We start from the raw sequence: 12147 nt of genomic DNA on the forward strand, positions 1-12147 counted from the left end.
TTTTACTTAAAACTGGGTGTCATGATAACATTAGGTCATTGAAAACTGATTCATCCTCTTCGATGAACCTTTGTCACATAGGGATTCATACTCTAGAAAACCTCTCACTCGATGAAATTCTATTTTCATTACTTTCTTAGAGGATTGGAATCTTGTAGATGTTTTCCTGTTTAGCTGTAAAAGAAGAATACAAAGAACAACCGTGGCGGTGGGTTGTTGCGCTAGTCTGCCCGAGGATTAGACGAAGTGCGCGTAAGCTGGTCCGGACACCTTGGTTAACAAAAAAAAATAAAAAATAAAGAACAAAGGGCCAAGAACAAATGGTTTTCAATAGTACTAATGTGGGATTCAACAATTTCATGTCCAACCATGTCATCACTATCACTCTAGTCAATGGTCGAAATGTTCATATCATATGTCCACATAGAAGAGTAGAAATTTTATGACATATGAAAAATAAGAAACCTTTATGATGATGATGATAATAATAATAACGCAACTTCAATTATACAATTGCATATTATTAATAATCTTCCATTGGAACAAATGGAGCAATTTTGGATATCGGATTGAATGAGGAACCAAAATGGTTTTTGGGTTCAAGTAATTTGATTTCACCATAAACCTGTAATTTATAGAGGTCAGCTCCAGATCTACCATTATGTTATCTTTGGGTTCTAGTGAGTGATATTCTTCTACACTTCTTAAATGAAATAGGTAGCATCAATTTTTCGGTGATGCCATTTCTAGTGAGTCATGATATCCTTCTGCCCTTCTTAAAAGAGTTAGATAGCGTTAATTTAGGTGATGCCATGTCTATTGAATGATATCCCTGCCTTCTTAAATGAATTAGGTAGCATTGATTTTGGTGGTCTCAGATGAAAGATATACCTAATTTGTGCCCTTCATATTTCTTTCACAACTAAAAGAAAAAGAACAATCTAGTTGCATGAGACTCTTGTTACTGTAGGGTCTGTTGGTCTGAGAGGGAAAATTTATGCAGTCTTACCTCTTGCTTCATGGAAGAGGTTGTTTTTAAGTTTTGAATCTATGACCTACATGTTCTAACAATGCAACTTAACCGTTATGCCATAGACTCACCTATTATTTTCTCTAAATCTTTTCAAATATGTGATAGAGAAATTGAGGCCTCTATGTCCTAGTTCATCTAGAAACCATTAATTTTTCAATGTAGTGCGTTTAATTGTTTCTTATTCTTTTCCAATCTTATGATAATGGGTGCTGGCTTTGAGTTCCTAGGGGTTACCACTGGATTTTTTCTTTTTTGGGTAATTTTACAGCCTCACCCCCTGGTGAATGACACAATTATCAGAACACCCCCTCTTTTTCACCAAATTAGACTCAAACCCACTATCATCAGTCATGGTTAAGAAATATACCTTATTTGCTGATATCGGCAACTATATTTTATTTTAAATACCAAAATGCCCTTATGAAATACGAAGTACCAAAAATACCTTTGCAATAAGTTAATATTTCTTTCACCCAAGTCGTAATAGTTGGACCACCGGGTGATCGTTTAGAGAGTGGCAGTGGCATCAGACGGACCGCGACCAATGCCAGGGTGTCACAACTCTCACCAAATCAAATTTGAGAATATTCTTCTCTTTCTAATAATAATCCCCTCCCCTTATTGGTTGTTCTCCCCTTCTATGTTCCAACAAAACTGTAATGAGGAGTCAGAAAATGTGAGAGGAAGGCTTCCACCTTCATCCGTTGGGGGGGGGGGAGAGAGAGAGAGAGAGAGAGAGAGAGAGATGAAGGTAGCGTTGTGCTTAGTTCCATCGGCATTACTGTTGGAGCCTCTACTCGATGTCTACAGTGCTTCTTTGAATCATAAAATCAAGGCAGAGATCGAATTTAGGGTTTGTGTAAACAGGACATGCCGGAGACAAGGCTCCAGAGAAACCCTTGAAATCCTATCAGGCCTTGCGTCTGCTGATGTCTCCATCAACTCTTGCGGTTGTTTGGGCCGATGTGGCTCAGGTCCCAACATCGTTGTCTTGCTCGACAGCATCATGGTCCGTCTTTGTGGGACTCCTTCACGAGCTGCTGAAGTAATGCTGAGCTTTTGTGGTGGCAGCGATGATTCTTTGGATGTTAAGAAGAATCTTGAGACGCTTGCGTTGAGGAAGAGGGGAGAGGAGGCATTAGAGAAGGGTGATTTTGCAGAGGCTGAGCTTTTATTCTCTCAGGTAGTCAAAATTTTAGTTTTAGTAGCTTGTATTGGGCATTATGTGCAGTTGTGACAGTGTCTAATGTATATTACTTTGGGAAAATGGGCTAAACAATGTAGTAGAATCGGAAAAACGGAGAAGAAAAAAAAAAAAAAAAAAAAAAAAACCTTCTCACCAGGGACCTAAGATAGCAGCGATGGGAAGCGCACTTCTCACTGGAGACGAAAGGAGAAGATGGCATAGTGACGCGATGGGGAAAAACAGAGAGAGTGAGAGAGGGGAAAAAAAAACCTTCTCGCTGGAGACCTAAGCGCACTTCTTGCCGGAGACGAAAGGAAAAGTATTCGTCGGCGACGACACTAGCAGTACTCTTCTGAACCCTTGATTGCAGGTATGGAGAGAGGAGAATGAAATGGTAAAATGGTAAAGAGGGGTATTTTTGGGATAATGAATTGTGACATTATCCAGGGGTGGCACTGTAAATTACTCTTTTTTCTTTAACGCTAGGATTGATAATTGCTGATCCGATTTGCAATCTAATTCGATAATGATGTTGGAATATTGCATTTTCTCACCTATTAATCAATATACAAATTAGATAAGGATTAGTAGCCAATAACCTGCCCCAACCCAATAATTTCTAAGGACCTTTAACCTGAGCATGGTTATATTGAATCAGTCACCATGTTATGTGAATCATATAAGACAAATGATAATAAAAAAAATCCAACATTTTTGCACTATATATATATATACACTAGTAAAATACACATACATTTGCACGTGTGGCCAAACATTTTAAATAATGATCAAAGGTCACATTTATAAGCACACGAACACAACATAAACACAAAGATGATCCAAAACTGGAGTAAATATTTGTTTAGCAATGAACAATATTAGGGGAAGTTGGATTTCAAAAAAGAGGGTGTAAAATAGTGTAATGGGTTTAGAAGTACTTGAAATATATTTAAATCAACAAGTATAGAAGAAGAATGTTTTTCATTCCTTAGCCAATGTCACCACGAAATTATATAGAACTAGTAAAAGGCAGCATATTCCATCTATTCCAACAGTATTGGCCACTATCAGTCTCTTTTGACTCTTCTATTTAAAAGGGATTTCCGCCTCTTGTCATGTTGGCTGCCAGTCAGGGAAGAATCACTTGGGTTGTCTTCACATATTCTTTAAACTATTCATATTAAATATAGGATTTACCCTCATAGGAGTGAAAAAGCTTGTTATATATACTAAAGGGGGAAAAGGTATGGATACAAATTATTTAACACCTTAATCAATGCTAATAAGAAAATCCCTTTAAGGTAACTTTTATCATTAATATTAATAAATATTAGTTAAGAACCAGAATTAAGGTATTGGGGAGGACGATGGAATCGATTAGTGGTGGACTCATGATTCATGAAGAAAAATTTACAATGACTTTATTTTATTTTATTTTATTTTTTTACTGCAAAATAGCTCATCTAATAAGAAGTAAGAAGGAAAGGGAATTTTAATTAATCTTTTTTTTTTTTTTTTTTTTTTTTTTTTTTTTTTTCTTTTACCCACTTGTAACCGAACCAACCTCCAACTTCCCCATGGCATGTAAGCCAAGTAAGCGCTGAAGTAACATTTCAGAAACAATATGAACAATACTGTTATGTACAGCTATTAAGTTGATGAACCAAAGTGCTGGATCCTCTTAATTAAGCTGTTCAAGTTGAGGAAGTAGCTCTACGGAAAGGTAAATCCTTCTCAACGTCTAAGGATTCCCTTAGTATGTGATTCTTCTCAAAGAAATTTACAGGTTTCAGATCCGGTGGGCATTANATTAATATTTTTTTAATTCTATATATGAGGCCTAATCCAATATGTGAGTCCACTAAATGGGCTGACACTAGAATGTTTAGAATGCTTTTTTTAGTGTTTCACAATGTCAAAGATGTTTGAAAAAACTGCAAATTTGTTCTATAGGTACCATGTAAGACATTTTAATAATTTAAGCAAGTAGCATGATTCTAGTAAAAGTGACTACTCACTTTTTCACTAAAAGGATCTTGTATATTGAAAAGGGGGGAGAGGGGGGGGGGAGATACAAGGTAGGTTTTTTTTTTTCGCTAGAAGATCATATGTATTAAAAATGAAGGGAAAAGAAAGAAAGAATGTACATGGAAAATGAACAAGCTGTATTGAATTAGTTGAAGACTAATCCACCTTCGGCATTGCCATTAGCAGATAAGAAATCAAAGCTAAAACCCAGCCAAACCAAATAATAAACAAAGCAACAAAACACCATTATTTAAAACGGTATCTAGGCAGATTGTCCCTATCAATAATTTCTAATGAAGACAATGGGGATTCATAGTTTAGAGGAGACTTGATGGAAGAGAGGCGCTCTGAAGGTGGTGATATGGATAATGGTGATCGTGAGGCTTTAGATCGAGGACCCCCTCCTCAGGGGCCGGAGGTGAATGCACCTACTCGTTTTTATGCAAGGGCGGTAGGTCTTGCCTCATGGCCTGCAATTGATTTGCTCCCAGAGCCGATTCAAGCAGGAAACATTACAAGGATTGTCATACCACAGAATGATTATGTAGCAAAGAGACAGAATTTCAGGTTTGCTCCAATAGGCCGTGTAAATTTTCGTCTTCTATCTTTGGATGATTTGCGTCAGAGGCAAGAGATAACTGGAAATTGAGTCAAGGGGTTGTGATGCACCCTCTGGGAAAAGGCTATGTCATTTTTCAATTTTGATGTGAGGGTGCTAAGGCGGCTATTTGGAGAAGAACCCCTTTGCGTGTGCATGGACAGTTAATTCCGCTTCAACACTGGAGATCGAATTTTAACATCCATGAGAAAAATTCCTTCACAAAACTCATGTGGGTTCTTTTCCCAGATCTTCCCTTGGAATATTGGCATGATAATGTCCTTCTTTCTATTGCGAAGGCGGTAGGACGTCCAGTTACCCTGGATAATCATACTAGACAAGGAATCTTGGGATATTTTGCCCGAGTGCTGGTTGAAGTTGATAGCTCGGAAGCTGCTACTCGTGTTGAGGAGGTTCAAGTAGAGAGATTCAAACCAGGTACTACTAAGATTTTTGGCTTTCATCAGTGAGTAATATATGAAGATAATTGTGCAAAGTGTGGTTTCTGTAAGCAGATGGGTCATCAAGTAAATAATTGTCGACTCAAAAAGATGAAGGATGAGAAACAGAGTGCTCGTGACAATGTAAGGTTACCAGGTGCGGTATACGAGGAAGACAGAGTTGACTCGGACAGGGGTGAATCGTTGGGTATCTCTAGGTCTTCTTTGGAAAGAAAATTTTCAAATTTGCCACTCCCAAATCAGATTTTGAAAAATAAAGGGGAGTTACCTATTGAAGAGGGAAACGGATCTGCTGGACAATCACAAAATAATATCTCTTCTCAACTTCCATATATAGAAGAAGGTGAGATTCAAATTAATTTGAATTCAGCTAATACAAATCTCCCTATTTCTGAAAATGTGGGATTAGCGCAGGAGAGAGTTGAGCCAGAGAAGGACTCTAGTGGAGTGATACATGGGGTGGAACGGGATCGGGCAGATCACTGAGAGGTATCAAGTGCATTTTGATGGAGGAAGCTAATCGTAACAAATTCCAGGAAGAAGATGGCTGAGACAAGTAATGATACTAGAATCGGACATGAGCCAAAGGATGCCTGGCCTCCGGATCGTGGTAGACAGGCTTTGATTACTGATTTTCTGAAACCAGAATTTTCAAGGAAGGATTCTAGATCGGCTTCTGCTACTAATGATACTAGATCTGTAGAAGGAGGTGAGGATGATCGGGTTAGGGATGGAGAAGAAACTAGGGAGGAGGTGTGACGATCCTACTCTACCGTGGTGGGACGTGCTTTGCCGGAAGTGGAATCTTTGCCCGATCCCATTCACGTTGGAGCCTACACCAAAATCATAATCCCATAAGATGCCTATGAGGAAAGACTGCTACGATTCAGGTTTGCATTGATAGGGAGGACGAACTTTAGATACCTTTCAATGGATGACATTCGAAAGGAGGCGAGGCAGAATTGGAATCTAAAAGGTGGAGTGAAGATGGCTCCTATGGGGAAGGGGTATATTATTTTTCAATTTGAAAGAGAAGGAGACATGGAAGCCATGTGGAGACGAAGTCTTACAAGAATCCGTGGGCAAGTCATCAGATTCCAGCCTTGGAAGGCAGATTTTGATATTCATGCCAAGAACGTCAAAACCAAGTTGGTTTGGATCAGATTCCCTGACCTGCCACTTGAATACTGGCATGAAAATATTCTGGTAACAATGGCTAAGGCATCAGGGAGACCTGTGGCACTGGATAGACGCATTTGATCTACAGCAATGGGCACCTTTGCGAGGGTCCAGGTAGAGGTCGATATTGGAGCTACCAGACTCGAAGAAATCCAAGTAGAACGAAGGAAACCAGGAACTAACGAGACATTCTGGTTCAAACAAAATATTATATATGAAGATGCCTTGATCAGATATGGTTTCTGTAAAAAAATGGGACACTCTGTCCATGTATGTAGAGCGAGGAGGGAAGCAGAGACCAGAAAGGAGTCGCAGCGCAAAGAGAATGTTCCAGGGGTGACCTATGTAGATGAAGAGGATGGCATCCAGAGCAATGCTCACCGGAAAGAGAGCAATGGCCGACGGGATGAGCAGATTCCGATGACTGGTGCGTTTAATTTGGAACATTGAAGGAAAATCAGTTATGCATAATTTGAATGGAGACATACAAATCTGCCTTCCATTAGAAGAAGAAAGGAATAAGGAAGGAAATATTCTAGAGGGGTGCATTTTTGAACAAATCAATGAAGGGGAGAATGACTTGGATGATGGGGCGGACTCTATGGCTGGATCGGATAACGGGTTTGTTGGTGGAAATGGGGCCCTTATGGGTCACCGCACCTATTCCCAACCCACAGGAAATAACGCCTCTTCTTCTCGAGAGGCTGTAAATGACACGAATAGGGTCATGCACGAGAAGGACTCTTCAAGCCCGATTTACACTGGATGGCAGTGGTGATCGAGTGATGGCCCTGAGTAGGCATGGTGAGCATCATGAGACTGGTAGGTGCCGACCAATGCAATGGTACAATAATGTCATCTTGTCATTCAATCCCCTCGAGATTAATGGTGGCACGGTGGTGGTTAATCATAAGGAGGTAGAGCAGATAGACAATACTCTCTGCGAGAGGGAGGCTTTGGATCTGGTTCCTGGAAGACAGGGAAAGGGGAAACACCTGACCAATACAGAGCAGACTTTACGAAAGTCTGGCCGTATTGCTTCATCAAAAAATAGTAAATGAAAGCCCTCTATTGGAATATTAGAGGGATAAAGAAGGCTGCCACAAGGTTAGTTTTGAGGAATATTTTAAGAGAAAAAGGCCTGATTTCCTTTGCATCGCCGAACCTATGATTCCCTCTGACACCTTTCCTACGTTGTTCTTCAACAAGTTGGGTTTCGACCCTGATTTCATCCATAACGAGCGAGTAGGCGGCGTCTCAAATCTATGGCTGATTTGGCGAAGAGGTGTAGCAAAGCCTATTGTGCTATAGTCTTCTGAGCAACAAATCTCTGTCTCTGTGCAATGGGCTCAGGAAATTTTCGTCTTATCTGTAGTGCACGCCAAATGCCTAAGAGCTGCTAGAAGAGAATTGTGGACCGACTTGGTGGCAATCCATCCTGGGTCGAATACTCCTTGGATGATTTTTGGAGACTTCAATGCCAGCCTTCTCTCCTCTGAAAAAAGGGGGCCAGGAATTTTCAACTTAGGGTCAGCGGGAGATTTTGGTGCAATGGTGGATACATGCTCGCTAATTCCAGTTCCTTCGCAAGGAAGGAAATTCACATGGACTAATAACAGGAGAAGGGGCCATGTGTCTGCAGTGCTCGATCGAAGCTTTTGCAATGATGCTTGGATTTCTTTTTTTCAAGAATGTCACCAATTTGTCTTGCAGAGAGTGGCGTCCGACCATGCTCCCATTCTGGTGGTGTCTGAAGGTTCTGAAAGACCAAAAAACTATCCTTTTCGATTCCAAAGGTTCTGGACAGAACATGAGGGCTTTCTAAATGCTGTTAAGACCTCTTGGGAGAACAACATTTCTGGATCGCCAATGCTGATGGCTCAAAAATTAAAAATATTGAAAGTCTTCCTGCACTCCTGGACGAAAGAAAATTTTCCAAATTTTAATTTGGAGATGATGGAGGAAAAAAAATGCATGGAGGAGATCCAGACTGAAATTGTAAGAGATGGGATAAGCGACTTAATTTATACCAAAGAAGCTGATGCAAAGACCAGATTCCTGAAGGCCATGCAAAATTATGAGAAATTGTGGGCTGAAAAATCTCGTTCTAGATGGAGGGATCAAGGAGATAGATGCTCAAAACTTTTTCACATCTCAGTGAAGATTCGGCGAATGAAGAACTCCATTAAATCTCCGAAGATGGTTGATGGGACCCTGATCTCTGATAAAGAGCAGATCAAGGAATACGTCACGGGATATTATGAGCATTTTCACAAAGGTACTCCCCTTACCAATCATATGGATTTATTGCAATGCATTCCAAATGTTTTAGAAGAATGGGATAGAGGTCGATTAGATGGTATTCCCTCTGACACTGAGATCAAGAGTGCAGTGTGGGATCTTGATCCAGATAGTGCTCCTGGTCCAAATGGATTTCCTGGAGCTTTTTATAAATCATGTTGGGACATCATATCTTCAGATGTGTGCAAGGCTATCAGGTGGTTTTTCAGAACCGGTTTCATGCCTTATGGAATTAATAATAATTTCCTGGTATTGATTCCTAAAATTGAAGGAGCAATATCCCTGGACAAATTCAAGCCGTTGTGCATGGGAAATTTTTTTTGCAAAATAATATCAAAGGTTCTGGCTATACGATTATCGTGTGTTCTTCCAAAAATTATTTCTGAGAAGCAGGGGGCCTTCCAGAAAGGGAAGGTCATTCATTCCAACATATCTCTAGCCTCGGAGTTGGCAAACATGATGTTTGCATCCACAAGAGGTGGAGGTATGGGTTTAAAAATTGAAATCTAGAAGGCGTTCGACACCATCTCTTGGAATTTTATTTTCCATGTTCTGAGGAGATTTGGCTTCTCTGAAAAATGGATCTCTTGGATCCATCAGATCCTTGTTTCTGCCAGAATATCAATTCTTCTAAATGGTGGCCTTGTTGGATACTTTGGTGTGGAGAAGGGTTTGAGACAAGGAGATCCGATCTCGCCAATGCTGTTTATAATTGCTGAAGAGGTTCTTTGTAGAGGCTTATCTGAGCTCCTAGACAATAATAGCATTAAAGCTCTATCGGGTCCTCGTGGTGCTATTATCCGTACACATATTCTATTTGCTGATGATGTATTTATCTTCTCAAATGCATCCATCAGGTATGTTAAAAATCTCCATATTTTTCTCTCTAAATACCAGAGCTTCTTCGGCCAGAAAATAAATTTAGACAAAAGTAAGCTTTTCTTGGGATCTGTTCCTGCCCCTAGAAAGCAAGCCATTGCGGAAGACCTTGGTATCTCCATTTGTAACTTCCCCACCCGCTATTTGGGGGTCGAGATCTTTAAGGGAAGGGTGAAAAAGGAGTCTCTAATCCCCATTCTGGATAAAGTTAAAGGGCGACTAGCAGGATGGAAAGGGAAGATTTTGTCCATGGCTGGACGAGTGGAATTGGTCCACTCAGTGATCTTGGGAATGGTGAACCATAGTTCAGCCGTATATTGGTGGCCTTCATCTCTTATTGCAACAATGGAGAGGTGGATGAGAAATTTTAGCTGGACAGGTGAGATTGATACTGCAAAAAAAATATCAGTCAGATGGGATCTGTGTTGTAGGCCTAAGGATGAAGGTGGGTTGGGGCTGCGAAGGCTCAGAGACATAAACAAAGCCATGCTTTGTAATATGGTCTGGAGGGTCAAGCATGAGAAATCCTTAGCATGCAAATTCTTAAGGGCGAGATTCCTGAGGGGTGATGGTTCATTCAAAAAGTCCTGTGAGCCTTCTTCGATTTGGCCTGGCTTTAGGAAGATGTGAGATTTCGTGTCCTCCAAAGAAGCCTAGACGATTGGAAATGGGAAAAGCATTAATTTCTGGTCGGATAAATGGTTGGGCAGAAAATCCATCCTAGAGCTAGTTGGCCTGGAGGGAGAGTCGAGTCTTCACTGCAAGGGAAAGGTCAGTGACTTCATTGACAATTTCAAATGGAAATTGCCAAATGTTATCTCCCCTTTGCTGCATGATATTTTTGAGAAAATTTGAACCATTAAAATTCCCTCTTATCCCTGTGAAGATATGTGCCTGTGGAGTCTATCATCTGATAGGATTTTCAACTCTAATTCTGCTTGGGAAGATATTAGGATCCGTAACCCGAAAGTGCCATGGTTCTCTCTGATCTGGGGCAAAAAGATGCAACCCAGGGTGTCTATCTTTGGTTGGAGAATGGTGCACGACAAGCTCCCTACAGATGACGCTGTTCAAAAAAGGGGCATAGACCTTGTCTCTAAATGCAGCTTATGTGGAATGGAGGCTGAGACATCGACTCATATATTCCTTCAATGCTCGTACTCCGAAGATATATAGCTCTTTTTTTGTGGGTGCTTCAATGTGCCATGGAAGAAAGCTGGAACCATGCCCGATTTCCTCAAATGGTGGAGAAGAAAACAGAAATCTGTTTACTGCAAAGAGGCGTGGATTATGGGGTTACTAACAGTGGCTGATCATATTTGGAGCGAAAGAAATAGTAGAAGGCATGATGGCAAGGCAAGACCGGAAAGATACCTTAAGCAGATGATTCTAGAGGATATTCAGTCCGCAAAGCCAAGCACCAAAGGTGAAGATAAGACAACGACTGCTCTCTTTTGCTACAGGAAGCTTGGTATTCCGATTTAGCGTTCTCCCCATCAATCAATCTTAGAGGTTTTCTGATGCAGACCCGAGGTAAATTAGATTAAATTGAATTTTGATGGAAGCTCAAGGGGGAACCCAGGTCACGCAGGTGCAGGCAGGATTTTTCGTGATCACTGGGGAGGCGTTCTTGACTCCTATAAAATTTTTATGGGAGTCTCGGAAGTCTTTGAAGCTGAAATCGAAGGCCTTATGGTGGGGCTAATGCGTGCTCGGGAGCTGGGCATTACATGTCTGTGGGTAGAGATGGATTCTAGTGCTATTGCAATCTCTATCCGGGAAAAGAAAATTCCATGGTTTGCTTTGCAGAGACGGATCTTCCTCCAGCCATATTTGGAGAGTATCACATGGAAAATAACTCACAACTTCAGAGAAACGGACTCAATTGCCGACTACCTGGCTAGAGATGCGGCAAAGATAGGGATATCAGCCACAAATATCGACTTTCCTGCCACATTAAGGATCTTATCAGAAGAGATGCCGAGGGCAGGCCAAACTATAGATTTGATTAGTGCGCTTCTCTTTCCTCTGCTGATGGCAATGCCGAAGGTGGGGGTCAGGGAACCGTTTTTATTTTTACTTCAATCTATTTTTTCAGTTTGATGTAGCTCTGTCATTTTTTCCCATTTTTCTACATTTTAATATAATGATTTTCTAGCGAAAAAAAAGCGAAGGACTCTAGTGATGACGTGGAGGGGTCTGATTCTGGTTTTGAATCAGAATTAGAATCTGATTCAGACTAGAATTCTGGTTCAAAAGAGAGTGGACCGTATCAGATCCGATCTTCCCCAGTCTATGATACGATGGATACTTCTCAGCAGGAAGTCCCTTTGGCGAGGGTGTCACGGGGTCCTGTGAGAATGTCATCACACACAAAGAGAACGGGACTAATTCAGGGATCCAGTTGGGGCGGCCTGACGAGTAGGGGTGGTCGGATTTCTTCCTCTGGGCATGGTCCGACCCCTACCTCTACAATTAGTAG

General features: G+C 40.9%; 1 protein-coding gene across 1 annotated transcript; it reads left to right on the forward strand.

The window, feature by feature from the left end:
- Window positions 1-8459: 8459 nt before the first annotated feature.
- Window positions 8460-11908, forward strand: LOC122066276. Its single transcript, XM_042630093.1, has 3 exons — window positions 8460-9035; window positions 9387-9643; window positions 11824-11908. Exons 1-3 carry the CDS (start codon window positions 8460-8462, stop codon window positions 11906-11908), a joined length of 918 nt encoding a protein of 305 aa, XP_042486027.1.
- Window positions 11909-12147: the final 239 nt, after the last annotated feature.

This window comes from Macadamia integrifolia, unplaced genomic scaffold, assembly GCF_013358625.1.
Source record: "Macadamia integrifolia cultivar HAES 741 unplaced genomic scaffold, SCU_Mint_v3 scaffold2316, whole genome shotgun sequence".
Lineage (NCBI taxonomy): Eukaryota > Viridiplantae > Streptophyta > Magnoliopsida > Proteales > Proteaceae > Macadamia > Macadamia integrifolia.